Consider the following 24,936-nt stretch of genomic DNA (forward strand, 5'->3'; position numbering starts at 1 on the left):
TTCTTTTCCAGATCCTTTTCCCATGCAGGTCATTGCAGAGTAGTATAGTAGACTGTGCTGTGCAGCAGGTCTTTGTTGATTGTTTGTTTTATATGTAGTAGTATGTATATGTTAAACTCCTGATTTTTCCCGCCTCTAAATTTTCTTTCTTTTCTTTGGCTGTTCTGTTTACAGAATCTCAGTCCCCAACCAGGGACTGAAGTCAGGCCATGAAAGTACCAAAGCCTAACCACTGGACCACCAGGAAATTCTCTTCCTCCCTCTGACTTTAAAGCTACCTTTTGGTGTACCCCAGATGGTGGAATGCATTCTCTTTGTGGTCAGAGGAATGTTGGTAGTGGACTGGTGAAGTAGTATTAAAGACCCAATCCTTGTTCTGTTCTGTAGTATATCAGCAATGGTCAGGTCAGTTAGGGTAGACTTGAATTTTCTGTTACATCTGTGTTTCATCATATTAGAAAATGCAGTGGTATTCTCAGCATAAAATAATAAATAGCCACCTGTAATCCTACCACCGTGATTATCACTACTACTGACCTTTGCTCTATATTTTTCTAGCTTTCTTCCTGCTACCGCATCCTCACCAGCACTTGGTGTCAGTTTTGGGATTTTTGTCAGCTATTCTAAAAGGGATTTGCAACTCCCAGCGATACTGAGTGTCTTTTCATATGCTTGTTTGTCATCTGTATATTTTCTTTGGTAAGGTGTCTGTTTAGATCTTTTGCCCATTTTTAAATTCATTTTTAACTTATTTTTTTGGCTGTGCCCCATGGCATGGGTGATGGGATCTTAGTTTCCCACCAGGGGTCAAACTCGTGCTCCCTGCATTGGAACCATGGAGTCAACCACTGGACCACTGGGGAAGTCCCTGGTTTGTTTTTCTTACTGTTGCATTGTAAGGGTTCTTTGTATATTTTGAATACCAGTCCTTTTATCAGTTATGTGTTTTGCAAAAATTTTCTCCCAGTCTGTAACTTGGCTTCTCATTCTCTTAATAGTGCTTTTGAGAAGTGGAAGTTTTTAATTTTAATTAACTCCAGCTTATCAATGGTTTCTTTAATGGACTGTACATTTGGTGTTATGTCTAAAAAGCTATCACCACACCTAGAATCACCTGGATTTTCTCTTGTTTTATTCTCTAGGAGTTTTTAAATTTCACATTTGTGATCCATTTTAATTTTTGTGAAAGGTATAACGTCTCTGTCTAGATATATTTTTTTGCATGCAGTATCCACTTCTTCCAGCATTGTATATTGAAAAGACTGTCCTTTCTCCTTTGAAATTGCCTTGCTTCTTTGGCAAAGATCGGTTGACTCCATTTGTAATGTATATTAGTTTCCTAGGGCTTCCATAACAAAGTACCACATACTTGGATGTCTTAAAGCAGCGGAAGTTTATTATTCACAGTTTCAGAGGTTAGAAGTCTGAAAAGGTTTTGACGGGGTCATGCTCTCTTTGAAACCTGTAGGGAAATGATCCTTCCTAGCTTTTAGCTTCTGGTGTTTGCTGGCAATCCTTGTCATTCCTTGGCTTATAGAAGCATCAGTTTTTTAACATGTAGATTTCTAGGTGTTTTTTCATTGTTAGAAGATGGTGATGAACTTTCTTATGCACTATTCTTTTTCATATTTGTTGCATATTAGTTCAGTTCAGTCACTCAGTCGTGTCTGACTCTGTGAGCCCATGGACTGCAGCATGCCAGGTCTCCCTGTCCATCACCGGCTCCCGCAGTTTACTCAAACTCATGTTCATTGAGTCAGTGATGCCAACCATCTCATCCTCTGTTGTCCCCTTCTCCCGCCTTCAATCTTTCCCAGCATCAGAGTCTTTTCAAATGAGTCTGTTCTTCGCATCAGGTGCCAAAGTATCCAGTGAATTTTCAGGACTGATTTCCTTTAGCATTGACTGGTTGGATCTCCCCAAGGGACTCTCAAAGAGTCTTTTCCAATACCACAGTTCAAAAGCATCAATTCTTCTGTGCTTGGCTTTCTTTATAGTCCAACTCTCACATCCACACATGACTACTGGAAAAACCATAGCCATGACTAGACGGACCTTTGTTGGCAAAGTAATATCTCTGCTTTTTAATATGCTGTCTAGGTTGATCATAACTTTTCTTCCAAGGAGTAAGCATCTTTTAATTTCATGGCTGCAGTCACTATCTGCAGTGATTTTGGAGCCCCCAAAAATAGTCTGTCACTGTTTCCACTGTTGAATATTAATCTCAGGATAAATTCTGGAAATACAATTGAAAGTCATACGATATTTAAATTTTGAAGGTTTCGTGTGTGTTTAGTAACATAACTCTTCTAACCTAGGTTGCTACGTTAAAGGCTGGTTTTACCATGGCCTGCTATTCTTGGATTAGGAATTGTTAGCAGAAAATGTGAATAAATTTGATTCATCTTAATTTCAAGTTGTAGATCAATGTTTCTCTTTTAAGATCTTTTTGTTTTGTTTTGGCTAAAACCTCTTGGTATGTGGAACTTCCCCAACCAGGGAGCAACTCCACACTCTGGGTGGTGGAATTGCGAGTCTTAACCACTGGACCACCAGGGAAATCCCTAGATCCATGTGTCTGAAACTTTATCCTCTGATGCAGGGGTTTGTAGAAACCCCTCAGATTCTGACATGTGCTCTTGTCATGTATTTTTACTTCTGTAGCTTGCTTTCTTGAACCCTTGAGTGCGAGAACTATGGTATGGCAAGGACTAAGGGGGAGAGGGAATGTTGGTCATTCTGCATAAGCACTAGTTTTAGGGATAAGCCTTGAGAACTTCTTTTGCTCCTTGTGTGTAACTGGTGTGCAGCTCTTGGGTCGTCTTCATCGTATTAGCTTGCTCTACAGATTTTTCAAGGGTAGTGGTTCACCAGCTATTCCAGCGAGAGAGTTTTTTCCACATACTTAGAATTATATGCTTTTGAAATAACAAAAATGCTTGTTAACATATTGAAACATTTGTTAGATGAAAAAAGTCTAGTTTGTCAGAAATACAAATTGAGCAAATTATCTTGTGTAAAATAGTCCAAGTTAATAATCTAAACTGCAGATCATTTGTTGAGTATATAATGCTTACATAATTTATGCTGAAGCACCATAGAGAATGCAAAGAAAGAAGCATGGCTGTTTAACAAAAATTTTGCATTGTAGATGAGAATGTACAATATTCACAGATTAAAATATGAATCAGAATTTTCATAAGGCTCTGCTCATTGGTCAGGGTGACTTGGAGAAGATTGTTGAAAGAATTTACCTGAAGTCATTTGTTGTCTTCTCATTTTAGGATTAACATTTAAAAGACGATTTCTGTGATTGACTTGTCTTTTGGAAGATTAAACCCATATCAAGAGGACTTGGAGCTGGTCCTCGCCTAGAGGAAGCAGTGGCTTGTTTTCAAAAAGCCACTTCTCATCCAAGGATCTACTCAGCATGCCTAATCAAGGAGAAGACTGTTATTTTTTTTTCTATTCTACTTGTACTAAAGTAAGAATTAGCATCTCTAAGTCAGTTCTTTCTATGATTTCCCTAATAAAATTGACTAAACTTTTCCCAGCATACCAAGTTGTCTTTTATTTTTTGCTCAACTGTTTATTATCTGCTGTCAATTTTTAGTAAAGGATAGCATTCCTAAGCGAATTCGTTACTCATCGTTTTTTTCCTGTTCATTTTATGTTCTCCATACTCTCCAGAAGTAAAAAGATAGTATTTAGTCATCACTCAGTGTTCCTATAGCTATAATTAATCTGTTCGGGGTGCTTTTAAGGAATCAGGAACACTTGACTGTGGCTTGCTAACTTTCGTCTTTGTGTAGTAAATTTACTTTGTAGTAAATGAATGGGTGGATTGTGTTGTATTCATAGAATTGTCATGGACTGAATTTGGCTTGTCTTCAGGTTCCCTGCTGAACCCTAACGCCACTTTTCTAGACACGCTTTTGCAGGTCTATCAGAGCTTTTGTCTTTGTTGGAGCTTCCTGTTTTTCAGCTTGTTTCTTCTGCAGCTCCATTTAGGTTTATCCATTATTTCCTGTTATTCCTTGATGGCTAATTCTTCACATGTGTTTTTTTTCCCCCAAGTACTTTTCTTAAATCATTTTGGTGCTATATTTTAAATTGTTAGTTTTGCGCAAAGCTTTGAGTTTATGCAACAAGTTGCACAACAGTAGCATTTTATTTCAAATAGTAGCATTGTATGAAATTTATAGTGAAATATGGAATTATACTTAAATTTGAATCAATTACTTTCTAACTTTCCACTTAAAGCTAGTTATACAAGTCAGGATATATGAAATGGTTTTGAAGATTAACTGTAAAACATATTTTTTAAGGGTACCTAATATTCCCACTTGTATTTTTGAACCCGATCTCTCAGCTTGTGTCATTCATGTTGTCAGATCAGATAAACGATACTGTCAAGAAATCACTTTTAGGAAATTAAACATTTCTTGACCTCAGATTGTTCTTACCATCCCACTTCAGTTGTTGTCTACCTGTCTCTCCGTCCTCTTCTGTGCTTGTCTAGGTACCGAGAAACTTACAGTGAGCGTTTTGCCTGGGGGCTGGTTTGATCCCACAGTTGTTTCTGTATTCTTTCTGTTCACAGGGTGACAGCTGTCCATTCCGTCACTGTGAAGCTGCACTGGGAAATGAAACTGTTTGCACATTATGGCAAGAAGGGCGCTGTTTTCGACAGGTGTGCAGGTTTCGGCACATGGAGATTGATGTAAGTCTTCAGCTGGTGTTTTAGTAAGTAGTCTTGTGTCCTGATGGGACAATAAAAAATATGGCAGTAAAAAACATTTTATGTAACATGAGTTAAATTCTTTTTTAATGACCTAGTGAAATTTCTGTCATTAGTGAAATGCTCACTTAATATCGAGATGCTTTATGGTATGAATTAGTATCATATTTCATAAAGGCCATTTGGTAATCTGTCTAAAGTGTAAAAATCATATATATATTTAGGGAGTATTCATATTTCTGTGTTTATTTTAAAACAGTCTGAACTTAGAGAAAAGTTGCAAGTATAGTATGAAACTTTCCACTAAACCATAACTGTGATAAACCATCAAAATTAGAATATTAACATTTATATATTACTCTCATTGACTCCTCAGATCCCATTCAGGTTTTGCCCTTGAACTGGTGATGTTCTTTATTGCAATAGGAGTGAGTCCAGAATCATGTGCTGCATTGAGTTGTCATAGTGATTTGGCTTTCTGTCTAGAACAGTTGATCAGTCTTTTCTTGCCTTTCATTGACCTTGATATTTTTGGTCACTATAGTACAATTATTTTGTATAATGTTCCTCACTTTGGGTTCATCTAATACTTCCTCATTGCTAAATTCAGATCTTATATTTTTGGCAGGAGTAGCACAGAGGTGATATTCTTCTCACCGCTTACCATTGAGTGGTGTACAGTTTTAATTATCCATTACTGATGTTAACTTGCATCACTTCATGAAGGTGGTAGCCACCAGATTGCTTCACTATACTTTTTTTTTTTTTTTTGTAATTAAGTATTTTGGAAAGGTACTTTGAGACCTTGTAATTATCCCATTTCATATCAAATTTTGAATGAAGGTTTTTTTTTCCAGCATTTTATGTGTGGCCTCAATGATTTCCTGTTTTATTCAGTGTGGTATATGCCATTACTGTCATTTTTTTCTCCTCAGATGTTTGGCCGATAAGAGCCCTTAAAGCTGATTTTTGTGTCTTTGTGGTGTTTCCATCCTTGTTTGAACACTTCTTCACTTTCTGGCCTAACAGGATTGTCCAGGTTCACATGCTCTACTTGTTTGCCCACCCTGCTCGTTATCTGACTACACTAGACCCCCACTTGGGAAGATCCTGCCTTCCTCAACCTGCTTAGTCTTTGATGCCCCTTCTAGGCTGACCTCCATGAGTACACCCTCCTCACCCTATAATGAGATTGCTTCTGCACAGAGGCCTTCCTACCCTTCTCAGGCTCCAGCATTGTGCCGGCTATCCTCCTACACACATGCTTTGCTAACCCTGACCACTTGGGCCGATTCCACTTCATCCCGTGGATGCCTTCTTCATCTCAGTCAGCTTCCAGCGCTCTGCTCTGGGCCACTTGCCCTTCCTCTCCCAGCAGCTATTCCTACCTCTCTCAGCCTCACATAATGACTTTCTGAATTGTTTGAGAAGGGGTGGGGAAAGAAGAAAGAGCCGAAGTGTGCAATTTGTAGGTCTGGGGTTGTGTAGCCACTCCATTCTGGTTTCAGTTGAGTACCTGGTGGCTCAGTGCTAAAGAATCCGCCTGCCTGTGCAGAAGACGTGGGCTCGACCCCTGGGCCAGGAAGATCCCCTGGAGAGGGAAATGGCAACCCATTCTGGTATTCTTGCCTGGGAAATCGCATGGACAAAGGAGTCTGGTGGTCATGACTTAGCAAATAAACAATAACATTCTGTGCTGTTTTCCAAATAGCAGATTGACTAAGTACATTCAGAAAAAGAAATGCTCTTGCAACTTTTGAAAAATCATGCTGTAACATTGCAAGCAGAGTAAACTGGCACAACTCTTAGGAAAGCTGTGCCAGTCTCTAAGAACATATATTAGATTGGTGCAAACGTAATAGCTGTCTCAGACCGTAAATTTTAAATCATTATAACTAGCTTGAAACACATCTTTATTAATCAAAATAGAATGAATGACAATCAACACATTTTGCCAATGAGAAATAAATTGCTTCGGGAATTGATGAATTCCTGGAAAACATTGTCTGCATCCTTCTGGTTGTGAAAGCGTTCTCCATGCAATAAGTTGTCCAGATGCTTGAGGAAGTGATGGTTAGCGAGAGGTCAGGTGAATATGGTGAACGAGGCAAAATTTCATCGCCTAGTTTGTTCAGCTTTTGAAGTATTGCTTGTGCAGTGGTTGGGCGTTGTTGTGGAGAAGAATTGAGCCCTTTCTGTTGATCGGTGCTGGCTGCAGATGTTGGAGTTTTTTGTGCATCTTGTTGATTTGCTGAGCATACTTCTCAGATGTAATGGTCTTACTGGGATTCAGAAAGCTGTAGTGGGTCAGACTGGCAGCAGACCACCAGGGTCCATGACCTTTTTTTTTGGTGCAAGTTTGGCTCTGGGAAGTGCTTTGGAGCTTCTCCTCCATCCAGCAGCTGAGCTGGTCATCGTCAGTTGTATAAAATCCACCTTTTGTTGCTTGTCCCAATATGATCGAGAAATGGTTTGTTGCATAGTATGAGGGAACACTTCAGAACAGTGATATTTTTGATTTTTGGTCAGATCATGAGGCTCCCACTCTTCAAGTTTTTTACCTTTCCAATTTGCTTCAAATGCCTAACAACCACAGAATGGTCACCTTTGAGTTCTTTGGAGGATCAACTTGAATGATCACTCTCAGTTGGTCATTGTCAACTTCTGAGCCAGCCACTCTGATCCTCATCTTCAAGGCTTTTGTCTCCTCTGCAAAATTTCTTGAACTACCATGGCACTGTATGTTTGTTGGCAGTTCCTGGGCCAAATGCATCGTTGATGTGAGTTGTCTCCGCTGCTTTATGACCCATTTTGAACTTGAATAAGAAAATCACTTGACTTTTCTTTTTGTCTTATATCATTTCCCTAGTCTAAAATAAATATAAAATAAACAGCATTAATAAGTCATTAGCAGAAAGACATAAAGTGAGAAATGCACGTTAAAATTATGTATAACATAATCATGTTTATTTAAGAATATATTCCAGTATGAAACAGCAGCTTTCAACAATGGGAAAACCACAGTTTTACATCAGCCTAATACATTTAGAAGTCTCTAGAAAACTCAGGAGACTTAGCATATGGCTTATGCAAGCATTCACGCATGCATGTGTGTGTGCTCAGTCGTGGCTGGCCTCTTGTAACCCCATGAACTGTAGTCTGCCAGGCTCCTCTGTCCATGGGATTTTCCAAGCAAGAATACTGGAGCAGGTTGCCATTTCCTTCTCCAGGGCATCTTCCCAACCCAGAGATTGAATGTATATCTCCCACGTTTCCTGCATTTTATGTGAATTCTGATTTATTACAGTGATAGAGTAAGGATACACTGATTACAAAAGACAGTCGTAGTCTGGAGTTACTCATACATGCGTTTCTGTTATGATCTCTGCATGAGGGTTCACAGAGAACATACGCTTCTCCCAACAGTGAACATGCAGCAACACGTGTGCGTGTTTTTCCTCTGGGAAGCCCATTACATGGGGCTTCCCCGGTGGCTTAGTGGGTGAAGAATCTGCCTGCAGTGCAGGAGACTTAGGTTCAGTCCCTGGGTCCTTAAGGCACAGAATGGTTCCATATTTCTTAGTTAAATACTTACGGTAGCTTTATAGTACATGAACTGCGCCAGATGAGGAGCATTCACTGTGTATCTTTGGACCAGCTGTATATCTTTGAACCATGTGTTAAATATATAGCTCTTTTAAAAGCTAAAGAAATAATCATGTAGGAGAATGTTACTATGAGGATGTGTTGCTAAGTGAAAATGCACAGAATTATATGGAAAACTTTTAAGTGTGAATCAATACATTTTACAGGTTTTTTTTTTTTTTTTTAAGAATTCTGTAACAAAATAAGTGACTCACTGTGTAATGGCATAATAGGTATTAATTTTATTTTCCAAGTCATCTTTATTATTTGTATATTACTTTTTATTTTGAAATAAAATTCAGTAATGGTATTAAACACGTCAAATAAATGTCCTGTGACTTCAGTTTAAAGATAATGCTATCATATCCAATAATTTGAAGGTTGCTTTTACGAAAGAAGCAAAGACAGATCCAGGAGCAGGGAAGATTGGCATTAGATGCTACCTCAAGAAGTAATTGGATACTTGTTATTTTAAAGAGAAATGGTAGCTTTGTTTTTCTTAACATTTATTTATGTGTTTATGTATTTATGTACTTATTTATTTGGTTGCACTTCCCTGGTGATAACAATGGTAGCATCTGGTAGCTTCATGGGTTTCCCTGGTAACTCAGCTGGTTACAGGTTCAGTCTTGAATCTGCCTGCAATGCGGGAGACCTGGTTCGATCCCTGGGTTGGGAAGATCTCCTGGAGAAGGGAATGGCTAGCACTCCAGTATTGTGGCCTGGAGAATTCCATGGACTGTGTATAGTCCATGGGTCCCAAAGAGTTGGACAGGACTGAGCGACTTTTCATTTGGTTGCTTGGGGTCTTTGTTGCTCCTCATGGGCTTTCTCTAACTGCAGTCAGCGGGGCTGCTCTTCATCGCAGTACACGGGCCCCTCGTGTGGTAGCTTCTCCTGTTGCGGAGCACAGGCTTCAGTACTTGCAGCACACGGACTCCGGAGCGTGGACTCAGTGGTCGTGGCACATGGGCTTAGTGTGCTCCACAGCACGTGGAGTCTTCCCAGACTAGGGACCAGACTCATGTGCCCTGACTTAGGCGGATTCTTAGCCACTGTACCACCAGGGAAGTGCAGTTGTAGCTATTAGACCTAACCTTTAAGGGTAGCGGGATACTAGTAAATACTATAAAGTTCAGGAAGTGCAGGACATAACTCTTTTACATTGTTGTTGCTCAGTCTCTCCGTCATGTGTGACTGCAACCCCGTGGACTGCAGCATGTCCGGCTTCTCTGCTCTTCACTCTCTCCCAGAGTTTGCTCAAACTCATGTCCATTGAGTCAGTGATGTCATCCAACCATCTCATCTTCTATTATCCCCTTCTCTTCCTGCCCTCAATCTTTCCCAGCATCAGGATCTTTTCCAATGAGTTGGCTCTTTGCATCAGGTGACCAAAGTATTGGAGCTTCAGCATCAGTCCCTCCAGTGAATATTCAGAGTTGATTTCCTTTAGGATTTGACTGGCTGACCTCTTTGCTGTCCAAGAGACTCTAAAGAGTCTTCTCCAGCACTACAGTTCTAAAGAATCTATTCTTGAATGTTCAACCTTCTTTATGGTCTAACTATCACATCCGTACCTGACAACTGAAAAAACAATAGCTTTGACTGTACGAACCTTTGTTGCCAAAGTGATGTCTCTGCTTGTTAATTCACTGTCTAGGTTTGTCATAGCTTTTCTTCCAAGGAGCAAACATCTTTTAATTTCACGGCTGCAGTCACCATCTGCAGTGATTTTGGAGCTCAAGAAAGTAAAATCTGTCACTGTTTGCATTGTTTCCCCATCTATTTGCCATGAAATGATGGGACTGGATGCCATGATCTTAGTAGTGTTTTTGAATGTTGAATTTTAAGCCAGCTTTTTCACTCTCCTCTTCACTTTGATCAAGAGACTCTTTACTTCCTCTTCACTTTCTGATTAGAGTGGTATCATCTGCATATCTGAGGTTGTTGATTTTTCTCCCGGCAATCTTGATTCCAGCTCGTGCTTCATCCAGCCTGGCATTTCGCATGATGTACTCCGCATATAAGTTAAATAAGCACGGTGACATAATTTTTACCAAATCACCTTTCAGAGATGTTGAGGTAGTTTACATTTCTGTTATCAGTGTGTGGGACTCATGATTCTTCATATTCCTACCAACACAGTGTATTATCAGTCTCCCAGTATAGCAGATACTGGGATCATTGCCCTTCTTGATACCTTTAAGGTTCTTTTTGTTTCAGGCGTTGTTTCTCTGTTTCTTCCATATTGAAAAATGGAAGTTTTTGAATAGTACTGCTGTTCTTGTCTTGAAATTTAAAGCTTACGCTGCTTTATTATGAGAGATCTAACATAATGCAGGTTATTAATCAGACATTAATTACTTTTCAGAAGTGCTTATCGGGACTTTTTTGAGTTACATAGGAATGTGCACAAATCATTATGTTACATGTTGAATTTTCATTGAGTGAGTGTACCTGATAGACCAGCACCCAGATCATGAAATAGAACATTTCCAACCCTGTCTTCCCCCTTTATCTCCTCATTGTCATTCACCACAATCCCAAAACTAGTCACCATCTTGACCATTCTGCCATAGTAAAGTTTTGCCTGTTTGGTTTTTCTGCAAATAGAATCATACAGTATGTGCTCTTTTGTTTGGCTTCTTCGATTTTGCACCCATGGTATTGTTTATTCCCTCTTATTACTGGGTAGCATTGTATTTTATGAATATACTGCAAAGTGTTCCAGAATGTATATGCTGGAATAGATCCATTCTAGTGTTGCGGTACATTTGGTTTGTTTCCATTTTGGAGCTCTTTTCAATAGTGTTGCTTTGAAATTCTTTATATATATCTAATGCAATGTCTATGTTAGAACTAATATGTATTTCTCTTGGACATATATCCTGTGATCCAGCAAATCATTCTATTCTTGTTTTTCTTGTTCCCTTTTATAAAAGCAAGGTAGCTTGGGAAGGAAACCTTTCTAGTGTGTTACATGAGCCTTTGAGAAATCGTGAATGGGAAGAATTTTTTTATCCAAATCGTGAACTCTCAGCTTCAGATAACAACTGCAGTTTATTGACTCTTTTATCGCTAAGTGCTTCTTGTACATTATTGCATTTATTTCTCATAAGAACCTGATTAGATAGCTACTGTACTCCCATTTTATAGCTGAAGAAAGTGAGACTAAGAGGTATTATTTGTCTGTCATTACACAGTCAGTAAGTAATGCGATAGAGAATCAAACACTATTATCTTGGACTCTATAATCTAACCTACTACATTACCGCACTTTTCTAAATTATGGACATTTAAGATGAGGGCAAGGAGGAGAGAACAGCAAAGTTCTTCCCTTCTCTTTCATTTCTCCATCATGCTAGGATATGTCACTTTCAGCAACCCCTTTTCCTTATACTCAAAATCCTCACATGCCTCAGATTTTTTAACCTTGTGTGAACTTTATCCAGAAAACATGACCAAATGAATACAGGTCATACTGATGTCTTCTTCCTCTTACAGAAAAAACGCAGTGAGATTCCTTGTTATTGGGAAAATCAGCCAATGGGATGTCAGAAACTAAACTGTGCTTTCCATCACAACAGAGGACGATATGTTGATGGCCTTTTCCTACCTCCAAGCAAAAGTGAGTTTGGTTTTTTAATTTTAAAAGGCTAGCTGCTATATAACGAACACCTACGTGCATACTTGGTAGAGTACTGTCAACATTGCCGTCTCTGTGGTCTTGTGAGAGAGCAGTTTTATTTTCACTTCAGATGAGGAAACTGAACTTTATTAGGGTTAAATGACTTGTGCACAGTCATAAGCCAGTAAAGTAGCAGTCATGATTAAAACTTTGTTGACAGAAGCTGTGCTGCTTCACAAATGTTTCTTGGCATGGCAGTTTAGGTTACTTTAGCTTACGTCATTTCCCATTTCCTTACCATGCTTACAGAGATTTTCAAAAGAAACTTGATTGTCCGGGCCAGGGGTTGGCAATCCTGGTCTTTCACCTGTATTTCAAAGTAAAATGTTACTGAAATGAAGCCCTGCCCATTTGTTTACATATTTTCTATGGCCAAATTTTGTGCTACTGCTGCAGAGTTGAGTAGTTGAAACACAGATCTACAAGGCTTAAAATATTTATTGTATACTTCTCTATATTAAAAATTTTGCTTATCCTGCTCTAGGGTATAATCTAAAATAAAACTTACACTCTGTCAAAAGCTAGTATTTATTTCCTTATAAAGTAATTTCCTAGTGGAGTGATCAGCCATTTAAAAGCCACATCTGCTGTGTGATTAAAATCTGATGGCTGTATATTCTTATCTTCTTTAAGGGGAAAAAACGCTCACTCCTTTTTGATTTGATTCAAAAGTATTACCCACTGTCTCTTTAAAAAGCTGCTTCTTGATCCTACAGCCTAGAATTTCAGTGTTAAAATTTAATGTCTAGAATGTGTAAATAATTACCATGCATCTAGCTTTTATTCTTTGAGTGCCCACTTTGTGTTTACATGGAGTGAATAGTTTTTAGCTAGAAGCCACATTTTCCCTCCTGGAAGTTTAGAACCTAATTGGGAAAATGGGGAAATTAAAAATTAAATTTTAATTAAAAGACAAATTAAAAAAGACAGTGCTCAAATCACCAAGCTTATTATAGATAGTTGGAAATTTTTTGATTAATTGGGACTTTTTTTTTTAATTTACAACTAATTTTTTGTGTCTAGCTGTGTTGCCCACTGTGCCTGAGTCACCAGAAGAGGAAGTGAAAGCTAGCCAGCTCACAGTTCAGCAGAGCAAATTATCTGTCCAGTCTAATCCCTCTCCTCAGCTGCGAAGTGTTATGAAAGTAGAAAGTTCAGAAAACGTTCCCAGCCCTACACACCCACCAGTGGTGATCAATGCTGCAGACGACGACGAAGACGATGACGGTGAGCTTTAGCTCTTTCTTTAGGACAAGGAAAAGATCAGGGTAACCTAGTGAGTTAGCATCAGATTTGAAACTGCATCTGTTTTTTAATTGGAAATTTGCCTTAAATGTTGACAATATAGATCAATTTTCTGAGGAAGGTGATGAAACCAAAACACCTACCCTGCAACCAACTCTTGAAGTTCATAACGGATTACGAATGACTTCTGCCCGGAAACCTGGGGTCAATTTAAAACAAGGTAAGAAGGGGCTATTTTGAGGCTAGTTTCTGCTCGTAAATCTTACAGCACTATTGGATATGTCCAGACTATCTTAAATACCTTTGAAATTTAGTTCATGGTTACCAGTACCTCCCTCTTCTTGTGTCCATTACACTCATTCACACATACACACTTAAATATACTTTCTCTTATTCATTGAGAAAACATTGGAATGCCAGCTATGTATGTACAAATAAAATGCAAGGGTAAAATGGTGCTAGTTCCTCACGTGGTTGCTATTTGTGTTCCTAGGTGAAAGTTTGAATTTTGGAATAAAAACTCTTGAAGAAATTAAATCAAAGAAAATGAAGGAAAAATCAAAGAAGCAAGGTGGTGAGTTCTCAGGAGTTTTAACATGGAGAATTGAATGTTGCTAGAGAAGACTAAAAGGACACTTGGCGTGAACCAAAATGAGCAAATAGATTTTGATTTTTGTGGCTTGTTTAAATAAAAACATGGTCTTATTTAAATCATAGTTGCTTTTTTAAACTGTTGCAGCTGTGTTTCAGTCCTTAACTATTCAGAGCTAGGCACACAATGAAACCCTGAAAGAGCTTGTTTATTTTGAGAAATATAACTAAAGAATAGCATGTGAACTTTTTGGCCATGTTGCGTGGCTTGCAGGCTCTTGGTTCCCTGACCAGGGATTGAACCTGTGCGCCCTGCAGCGATAGCTCAAGAGTCCTAACCACTGAGCCGCCAGGGAATTCCCTAAACTATTATTAAAAGGGGAAAGACTTTATTTTGTAGTAGGTGAATTCTTCCTCAGGAACTGCTAGAATTTTCTTCTAGCACTTGCCTTAGTCTGGTTGATCGGTATTTCCAACCATAAAAATATTAGGTTAGTGCAAAAGTAATTGCGATTTTACATTGTTGAACTTTGCTGTTTGATATTGGGATACATTCTTAAATAATATGTGTTATACATCATTTTAATGTTCATTTCTCACTTTGTTTTTTGCTAGTGACTTATTACTTGCTATGTATTTTAATATTTATTTTAGCCTAGGGAAATGGGGTTAGACAAAAAGTAGATTCAACTTTTTGATTTTCTTAATTCAAGTTCAAAATGAGTCATAATGTAGCAGAGTCAGCTCTCAGCACCAGCAACACGTTTGGCCCTGGAACTGCTAACAAGCATAACAGTGCAGTGGTGGTTCAAGAAGTTTTGCAAAGGAGACTTGAAAATGAAGATCAGAAGAAAAAAAAGAAGATGAAGATCATAGTGGACAGCTCTCAGAAGTTGACAGTTTACCAACTGAGAGCAGTCATTGAACCAGATCCTCTTAGAGCTACATGAGAAGTTGCCAAAGAACTCAGTGTTGATCATTCTGTGGTCATTTGGTGTTGGAAGCAAATTAGAAAGGTGAAGAACGTTGTTAAGTGGGAACCTCATGAGCTGACCAAAAACCAAAAAAATCGTCATTTTGAAGTGTGCTCTCCTCTTATTCTACACAATGACAACGACCCATTCCTTGACCATATGTAACATTTATGTACACATTCCTCGATCACATGTAACAAAAATTGGATTGTACGTGACAGCAGGCAGCAACCAGTTCAGTGGTCGGACTGAGAAGAAGCTCCAAAGGACATCCAAAGCCAAACTCGCACCAAAACATGGTCACGGTCTCTCTTTTGTGGTCTGTTTCTGGTTTGATACACTCCAGCTTTCTAAATCCCAGTGAAACCATTACGTCTGAGAAGCATGTTCAGCAAATCAATGAGGTGCATTGAAAACCCCAATGCCTGCAGCTGACTTTGGTCAATAGAAAGGGCCCAGTTCTTCTCCACAATGTTTCAAAAGTTGAACAAAATTGAGCTCTGAAGTTTTGCCTCATCTTCCATACTCATTTGACCTCTTGCCAACCGATAACCACGTCTAAGCACCTTGACAACTTTTTGCAGGGAAAATGGTTTCACAAACAGCAGGATGCAGAAAATGCTCTTCAAGGGTTCATCGAATGCATGGGTTCTTACGCTACAGGAATAAACATTCCTCATTGGCAAAGAATGTATTAATTGTAATGGTTCCTATTTTGATGCATAAAGATGTGTTTGAGCCTAGTTATACTGATTTAAAATTCATGGTCTGAAGCTGCAATGACGTTTGTACCAACCTAATAGATACGGTGTGAAATGTATTTAGAAAGAATCAGAGGATTGGTTCTTGTTAAAGCTTGTTCTGTAGCAACTTCGGAGTTATGTCTTGCAGATGGTTGAGTATGGAAGGAAAAAATTGAATTGACACACCTAATAGCTGATGTGCTTCTGAGGTTAACTTTAGTATAATGTTAGCCTTACTTACTGTAAATAAAAGTAGATTGAGTGCCTGAGTAACTCAGAACAATTTATATTTTATTTTCACATTGTGCCAAAGGCAGATAAGAAATAAGATTATTTCCCTTTCCCTACTCCCATTTCATTGTAGGCAAACAGGAACAGAAAGATTGCTTGGCTTGTAGTCCAGTGGTCTGTATTGGACTTACCTGGTCTCAAAAAACAAAATTTCTTGATTTGTGATAGCTTCATTTTTCATGGATTATTTACGGTTCTTTGACTTACTTTCTTTAGAAGTTTCTTCGGGAGCTTCCAGTCTTGTACTCCAGTCACAGCCCATGCCAGGTCCTGAAAAAGAGAATGTCCGGACTGTGGTGAGGACAGTAACTCTGTCCAGCAAGCAAGGTGAGGTACAGGTAGATCTGAGCAGCTGTAAGTTCCTGCTTTTAAGTAGGAGAGCAGAATCCCTGGGTTTGGTGTATTGGTGGATTTGCAGGGAGATTTTGAGTATGTTGATTGGATAGAAGGATGAGAATTAGTGCATTTGACTCTATTGTTTAAAAGGTTGAAATTGTTAATCATGCAGCTTTCATATTTATATATTTAAGTTTTACATTGTTTATTTTATCCAATGAATTTATTGACTGTCCATTGCAGGTAAAGAACTATAATAAACCCTTTCATTTAGAGAGAAATGTAAAAGTCTTTTCCTTTAGTAATTTTAAGTCTAATAAGGAATATGACAGAAGTAATTATATAGTATGCAGATACATTTAAATGTTTGTGTCGTTCAGACAACAAAAAATTAAGAAAAGAGCTCACTACTTGTTGGATCAAGGAAGGTTATATAGGAGAGTTAGCAGTGAAGTATGGAGAAGGCAATGGCACCCCACTCCAGTACTCTTGCCTGGAAAATTCCATGGATGGAGGAGCCTGGAAGGCTGCAGTCCATGGGGTCGCTGAGGGTTGGACACGACTGAGGGACTTCCCTTTCACTTTTCCCTTTCATGCATTGGAGAAGGAAATGGCAGCCCACTCCAGTGTTCTTTCCTGGAGAATCCCAGGGACGGGGGAGCCTGGTGGGCTGCCGTCTGTGGGTTCGCGCAGAGCCGGACACGACTGAAGCAACTCAGCAGCAGCAGCAGCAGCAGTGGAATAAGTGTGATTTCATTTAACATATGGAAGTGCACAAGCAAAAATATAGCCTGGGTTTTGTAACCGATTGGTTAGACACAGCTTGTCTTTGTGTTCTTGGTTACTGTTAATAATTAGGACTGTGTTATTGCTTCCTTTGGACTGTTTATTTGAATTATTACTCAATAGGTTGATTTTTTTTTCCCCCTTTAAATGTCAGTAGTCTTTATTTCTCATGACTAAGATCTGATTTCCAAGAGACTTTCTTAATATCAGAGCATACTTTGTATCCATTAATAGTTACTGAATACAGGAAAAATTGGATAATGATAGAGAAATTCCGTTTTTGCCATTTTAGGGGACGAACCTCTGGTAAGATTGAGTCTAACCGAGAGACTGGGGAAACGAAAATTTTCAGTAGGTGAGATAAGTTTTATGCATATTCTTTGTTTTCTGCTTGCTTGTGCCCAGTCAGTGTTGATATTGACTCCCTTGTATTTCTGGTTGAAAGCATGTATAAAATCTTTTTATGTTTTTAACATGCGCAGTCATACAGATTTAAAATTCAGTTAAATTTATTAGTGCTGCTTTATACTTAGGGCAAGTATTTTACCATGTAACTAAATTATTGTGTAGTGACCCTAGTGTGTCTGTCTCAAGAGAGTTATTTTGAAAATCTTAATTGACATCAGAGCTTCTTTCATACTCGTTTAGCATGTGCTTATGCATATGAAATCTTACCTGTTTTGTTTTATACCATTCTTGCTGCCTGAGAAATTTTAGGTAAAAAATTATGAAAATAATCTCTTAATATCAGCATATGTGATAACTTTTTGATTTTTTTGCTTGTATATTTAAAGTATAAATAAGAGGAGACAGAAAAGTATACTCTGTATAGGGTCTTAAAGTTTTTACAGAACCCTGCTAAGGTTTATCTTCAGTTAAGTGATCCAAAGAATAGTTTTTTAAAACTTCTGACATTTAAATAGCTTGTATTGACCAGTGTAATGTAATAAACCAGGAGTTAAGAATCTTGGTTTAGGTCCTGGCTCTATCCCTGACTGATAACTTGGGGGTGAGATACAGCATCTTTCATAATCTTAGCTTTCTTATCTGAAATGAGGTTTTGGCCTTTGCAGTCTTGATGTCACAGGAAATTTTTAAATTTTATGGTTCTTTTGCTGTACTCCTAATCATACCAGTTGCATTGAATCACAGAATCTACCTAGATTTCAGCAGTTGGCCAATTAAAGAGTTTTCTGTGCATGAAGATTTTTTCCCTTATATTCCTAAATCTTGAATTTCAGCTTGAATCAGGGTTTATAATCCTCCATTTTTAGTTTTAATTATTTGGTAAATGTTAATTTGTGCTTCCTAATTTTTTGTCATCTCTTTTTCCTGGTACCTTTTTATTCCTTTTCTAACATTGAGTTATAAGGAAGCTAGAAGGTGAACACATCATATACATGCAGAAAGCTTGCAGAATTATTCTATATTGTATTTCTTGACCTTGCTGAAAGTTGACTTGAAATCTGAAGCTGAGTTCCCTCTGTTTGTAGGTGGTGACAGTGATCCTCCATTAAAGCGTAGCCTTGCACAAAGGCTAGGGAAGAAAATTGAAGCTCCAGAGGCTAACACTGACAGAACACCAAAGAAAGGTACCTGTGTTCCAATACGCTTGGTGTGTGTGATCCTGATGCTTGTCTGTTGTGATGGTAACAGGCATGGTTTGTCGTTCTTTTTGCTCAAGTGGATTAGATTATTCTCTTCTCATGTCTGTTTTTTCATTCAGCAAACATGTGAGGGTTTACTCTGCTGGATTCTAGGTCACCGTTGGGTTAAACACACCATCACAGTCTTCAGGAGCTTGTAGTCTCATGGTAGATAGGAACACCTACATATATTGTGATAAATTCTGTGACAGAAGTGCACGGTGTCACGGGAGCACGTAGGAAGGGCACCTGATCTCACCGTCTGTCGGGGTGAGGGTCCCAGAGGAAGTGACGTTGACACTCAGCCCTGAAACATGGTTTATCCAGGTAAAGTGGAAGGGTTAGAGGCTGAGAGTGTAACACGTGCAAGGCACAAAGCTCAAGGGACTCACTTGTGACTGAATCAGAATTTGGAAAGAAGAGCATGATAACAGGAGAGGATGAAGGGACTGCTGGTCATGCAGAGTCTTTTAAGCCTAATATGGCTTAAATCTTGGAGAGTTTGGGCTCATCCTAAGATAGTAGCAAACAATGGGAAGGTTATTAACAAGGAACAGGGTGCCCAGATTGGCATTTTGGAACCACCACCTTGTCTAAGATGCGGAGAAGAGGGTTAAGAGTGCTCCCCAGGAAGGAGTTGGCAGGCTTTCAACGTAATACAGGCAAGAAGAGGCAGTGGCATGGATTTAGTGTTCTAGAGGTTGGTATGAAGAAGCGTGGACTAACTTGAGAGGTAGTTGGGAGTTAGAATGATTTTATAGTTGAAGTTTTATGTATAGAAAGAAGTGGTAGGGTTTTTATTTTTTCCCGTTATATGACATGCAGTTGAAACAATGGTATTAAGTACTAAATAAATAAATAAGGTGTTTTTTCTTCTTGTATTTAGTTTTAACTTCTCCTGAAGATAAGAAATTTCTTTCCACGTCTTCTCTAGCGCAAGAGGCTTTGATAAATAGACCATCTATATTTGGTCTATATTCTTTCTTACATTCTCAGACCTGTAAACAGAAGTTGCTTTTTTTCTTTGCAATCAAATGTCCTTTCCTGTCGCCTGTTAATCACATTGAAGACTCATAGCTAAAGAGCATATTTCAAAAGGCAGGGTACTTTTTGATGCCAGTAAGATTTCAGAATGTCGTACAATAGCAAAGCTACTCCCCGAAATTAAGTAGTTTTTGCTTTTCAGATGTAAAGAGGTAACTTTTTTTTCCTTGAGCTTTCCAAAGTGCTCTAGAGAATCTGTGATTTCCTATAAATCTTATCTATACTGTGAAGAAGACAGGTTTTTAAGACCTAAAGAGATTTTTCAAAAGCATTTTCTTTAGAAAACAAGTGTAATAAGTCTGATTTGTAACCTTTGAAAAATATTTTTGATCTCTAAGAAGTCTAACTTCTTTTTTAAATCTTTTCTTTTGTTAAACAGTCCAAGTTTCCAAGTCTCTGAAGGAGCGATTAGGCATGTCGACTGGTCCAAACAGTGAGGAAGCAGCAGGTAGGTAAACCCTAATACTAGCTCCTGATAAGTTTTCCTTACTTTAAGAATCTTTTTCTCCAGTTTACCTTTTGACTTAGGTTGAAGGTTCTGGGGTTTTTTTTTTTTGTATGTATGGATTTGTTTGTCTTTTAAGTAATATTTTTCTCACTGGTATGAATTCTCTTTTTGTGGTTAAAGATGGCAACATGATTTTTTTTTTATGATAGCAGTAATAACTGGAAACTAGAAATAATCTATTCAACAAAAAGGAATTAAGATAGTTAGGTGTTAAAATAGTCGCTGTCATGAGAAGTCATATTCTGAACAGCAGCGATGTCGGAAGCTTAGCTCGCTGTTTTGAAGGAGGAAAGGTCATGAAAGAGCACATAGTGCTTTTGACTTAGAGCAACATAAACTTTTTTGGTGAGAGGTGGGTAATAAAGTTTATTTTCTTATTATAGAAACATATTCCTCAGAAAATGTCCTTATGTATGAGGTGATTTCCAGTTTTATAAAAATAAAACTAAATGCCTAGAAAGAAAAATACACCAAAGTGTTAACATTGGTTTTTATCTGGGTGTTTATAAAAAAAAATCACTTAAAAGTAATTTTAATTTTTAATTTAAGTAATTTTAATCTTCTTCATTTAATTTTCCTCTTGTGCTCTAATTTTTATTGTTGTTGTTCTGTTGCTAAGTCATGTCCAGCTCTTTGTGATCCCACAAACTACAGCACACCAGGATTCCCAGTCCTTCACTGTCTCCTGGAGTTTGCTTAAATTCCTGTCCATAGAGTCAGAGATGCTGTCTGACTGCCTCAACTTCTGCCGCAGTCTCCTTTTGCCTTCAGTTTTTCCCAGCATCAGGATCTTTTCTATTGAGTCGACTCTTCGCATCAGTTGGCCAAAGTATTGGAGCTTCAGCTTCAGCATCAGTCCTTCCAGTGAATATTCAGAGTTGCTTTCCTTTAGGTTTAATTGATTTAACCTCCTTGCAGTCCAAGGGACTGTCAAAAGAGTGTTCTCCAGCACCACAGTTCTGAAACACCAGTTCCTTGGCTCTCAGCCTTCTCTATGGTCCATTTCTCACACCCATACATGAGTACTGGAAAAACCATAGCTTGGACTATACGGATCTTTGTCAGCCAAGTGATACATTGTCTAGGTTTGTAATAGGTTTCCTTCCAATGAGTAAGCGTCATCTTTAATTTCATGGCTGTAGTCACCATTCACAGTGATTTTGGAGCCCAAGAAAATAAAATCTGTCACTGTTTCCAGTTTTTCCTCTTACATTTGCAGTGAAGTCATGGGACCAGATGCCATGACCTTAGTTTCTTGAATGTTGAGTTTTAAGCCAAGTTTCTCACTCTCCTCTTTCACCCTCATCTTTAGTTCCTTGTCACTGTCTGCTATTGGAGTGGTATCATCTGCAATTCTGAGGCTGTTGATATTTCTCCCAGCTGTCTTGATTCTAGCTTGTGATTCTTCCTCCTTTAAGAGTTTTCTGTTTCTTCCTCTTATGCGGGACTTTGGTATGAGAGATCATTATGCTTAGTGTTCACTGGGAGTTTTGAATCTTTAAGGACTTAACTTTTTAATTGTAGAAAATATTCCTCTAACTTGTCTGAGTATGTCCTCCCCACCCTTTTATGTTTTCTCTTTATGAAGTTCTTACTAGATGTGGGAACTTTCGGACGTATACTCTACATGTCTTAACCTGGCCTTCATGCTTTCTGTTCCTTTGCTTTTTGCCTCACATTCTGTTATTTTTGCTTGGCTGTTTTCTGGATTAAGAATTGACGTACTTTTTCTGTGAAGGATTGGATGGTAAATATTTTAGGCTTGAGGTCCACAGTCTCTTGCTGCAACTACTCTTCCACTAATGTGAAAGAAGCTGTTTGCAGTATATAAATAAATGAGTATGGCTGTGTTCCAGTAAAGCTTTATTTATGAAATATAGATCGTGACCAGATTTATTTGCTGACCCTATTCTAGATGGCTGATTTTCTACTGGCCTTGCAGTGTTATTGTTGTTTGGTTAGATTTATTTTGTCACTTGGATTTTTATTTTTCAAGAACTTTTCTTACTTAGTTCTCTGATTTGTCCTTTCCCATAGCTTGATATCTCGCAGTTCTGAGGGTTTTTTTTTAAAATTTGTTGAAGTATACTCGATTTACAGTGTTGCATTAATTTCTGCTATACAGCAGAGTGATATAGTAACACATATATTCATATCCTTTTTCGTATTCTTTTCCATGTGGTTTATCACAGCGTATTGAATATAGTTTCCTGTGCTACATGGTAGGAAGCACTTTGTTATTTATCCATTCTATGTGTGATAGTTTGTATCTCCTAATCCCGGGCTTCCTATGCATTCCTCTCCTACCCACGCCTGCACCCTCCCACCCCGCCCTGGCAGAGCTGCAAGTCTGTTCTCTGTGCCCGTGAGTCTGTTTCTGTTATGCGGATAAGTTCATTTGTGCCATAGTTGAGGTTACATACATGAGTAACAGTGCCTAGGATTTGTCTTTCCCTTTCTGGGTGATGGGTCCATCCGTGTTGCTGGAAATGGCGTGATTTCACCCTTTTTTGTGACTGAGGGGGAGTCATTGCAGCTGTCACACCTCTAGCCATTCATCTGTCAGTGGCCGTTTAAGTTGCTTCCATGTCTGGGCTATTGTAAGTAGTGCTGCAATGAGTGTGGAGGTGCCTTAACATTTTTGAATTCAGTTTTCTTCATATATGTGCCCAGGAGTGAGATTGCAGGATTCATGTGACAACTCTGTTTGTAGTTTTTTTGAGGAAGCTCCATACTGTTTTCCACAGTGGCTGCAGCAGTTTACATTCCCACCAACGGTGTGGGAGGGTTCCCTTTTCTCCACACCCTCGCCAGCATTCGTTATTTGTCAACTTTTTGATGATGGCCGTTCTGACCAGTGTGAGGTGTAGTGCCTTACTATAGTTTCGATTTGCATTTCTCTAATAATTGTTTATGTTGAGCATCTTTTCATGTGCCTGTTGGTCGGCCATCTGTGTATCTTCTTTGGACAAATGTCTGTTTAGGTCTTCTGCCCATCTTTCCATTGGGTTGTGTGTTTTTTATCGTTGGGTTGTGTGAGCTGATTGTGTGTGTTGGAAGTTAAGCCCTTGCTGATTGCGTCATTTGCACATATTTTTCTCTCAGGCTGTAGGGTGTCTTTCTGCTTATGGTTTCCTTTGCTATACGAATGCTTGTAAGTTTGATTAGGTCCCATTTGGTTGTTTTGTTTTTGTTTGCTTTTATTTCTTTTCTTTTGAGAGACCAACCTAGGAAAACTGGTACAATTTTATGTCAGAGAATGTTTTGCCAGTGTTCTTTTCTAAGAGTTTTATGGTGTCATGTCTTATATTAAAAGCCTTTAAGCCATTTTGACTTTTTCTTTTTCTTTTTAGTTTTTCTTTGTATGTGGTATGTGAGTGTGTTCTGACTTCATTGCTTTGTGAGCAGCCGTCCAACTTTCCCAGCACCACTTGCTGAAGAGACTGTTTTCTCCATTGTATTTTCTTGGCTCTGTCAAAGATTAGTTGACTGTAGGTATGTGGATTTATTTCTGAGCTATCTATTCTGTTTTATTGATTGGGGTTTCTAATTTGACTCTTTTCTTTTAATGGGTCTATGTGTTATTTTGTCTTCTTCATTGGTTATCTTCATTTCGGTTCATTTTTAATGTTGCTTTTTCATAGCTTAGGTCTAGGTTTCTTCTGTGATTCTAAAGGTCTTTTCCCCAGTAGTCCATTTTCCTGGCTGGGAGACCTCTGTCTTAGTGAGAGAGGGTACACCAAGTGGTGTCTTACGTTGGTTATAGGCTAGAAGGCTGAGGGCTCATATAATTGCTGCCATGAAAAAGCCTTGGTTTACTTTCAGAGTGCAACTAACTGTTTTCTAGCTCTGCTTTTCGTTTTCTCCCTCATGTCTCATTTTTTTGCTTGGCATTTGGGAAGGAAGGCCTGAAACGTCCATGTTTTACTTCTCTTCCACCCGACCTCGTTGTACTGTGCTGCCTTTCCCTACAGAGTCTTCTCTGTTGAGAGGGCAGCTCTTAGCAGAAGGGCTGCACTGACGCAGCCGTTCCGTAAATCGTCCTTTACTTCTGCCGTTGTTCGTTTTCATACTAGTTGGGCAGATTTTTTTCTCTTTGAGAAAGAACAGATCTCACTCCTATACTTCTATCTGTTCTTCTGTTTCTGTAATTTCAGACATCTTTCTGTCTCAGATTTCTCAAGACTTAAGTTCTGCCACTGGCATCCTTGTTTTCCATGGCCGTTGTGGGTTTATTCTTTTAATGTCTTTGTTGTTTTGATGAAGTTTTGTAGGGTAGGGAAATGGGGTCTCTGTGTCACTGTTCATGTACTTTCTTAAAGTGATAATTTTGAGATCAGACTACCATCTTGAAGAATTTTTATTTAAAAAACCTAAGAAATATCACTGAGTGAATGCTTGCCCTGTAATAGGTTCTATACTGAAACAAATATAGTCACTGTTTTCATGACGTGGAAATAGAAGCAGTTAACGTACTTTGTGATCAGTACTGTGATCAGAGAAACAAACTAGACGGGAGGGTGTCGGGCTCCAAGCTGAGCTCACTCTGGCTAGGCAGCAGCAGAAGTGTGACCGGTAGGCACTGTCCATGTAGAAGGGGCAGCAGTTTCGGAGATTCAGAAGATGAGGCAGAACGTGGTGTGTTTCAGGTTGTAAAAGGTATTTTTTGTTTTGTTGTTTCATTAAAAGGTGTTGCTT

The 24,936-nt window shown here is 38.7% G+C and overlaps 1 protein-coding gene across 25 annotated transcripts in view; it reads left to right on the forward strand.

The window, feature by feature from the left end:
• The window catches only part of ZC3H11A (zinc finger CCCH-type containing 11A), a 45,230-nt gene that overhangs the window by 11,278 nt on the left and 9,016 nt on the right, over positions 1-24,936 (forward strand). For all 25 annotated transcript variants that reach the window (XM_069545167.1, XM_069545157.1, XM_069545153.1 and 22 more), the window contains 10 exons: positions 3,285-3,484; positions 4,604-4,723; positions 11,891-12,014; positions 13,098-13,301; positions 13,423-13,539; positions 13,813-13,893; positions 16,135-16,245; positions 17,333-17,395; positions 18,534-18,632; positions 20,110-20,178. In XM_069545167.1, the coding sequence (XP_069401268.1) occupies positions 3,431-3,484; positions 4,604-4,723; positions 11,891-12,014; positions 13,098-13,301; positions 13,423-13,539; positions 13,813-13,893; positions 16,135-16,245; positions 17,333-17,395; positions 18,534-18,632; positions 20,110-20,178 (1,042 nt within the window). In that variant the 5' untranslated portion in view covers positions 3,285-3,430. The remainder of the gene's footprint in view (positions 1-3,284; positions 3,485-4,603; positions 4,724-11,890; positions 12,015-13,097; positions 13,302-13,422; positions 13,540-13,812; positions 13,894-16,134; positions 16,246-17,332; positions 17,396-18,533; positions 18,633-20,109; positions 20,179-24,936) is intronic.

This window comes from Ovis canadensis, chromosome 12 (genome assembly GCF_042477335.2).
Source record: "Ovis canadensis isolate MfBH-ARS-UI-01 breed Bighorn chromosome 12, ARS-UI_OviCan_v2, whole genome shotgun sequence".
Taxonomy (NCBI): Eukaryota; Metazoa; Chordata; class Mammalia; order Artiodactyla; family Bovidae; genus Ovis; species Ovis canadensis.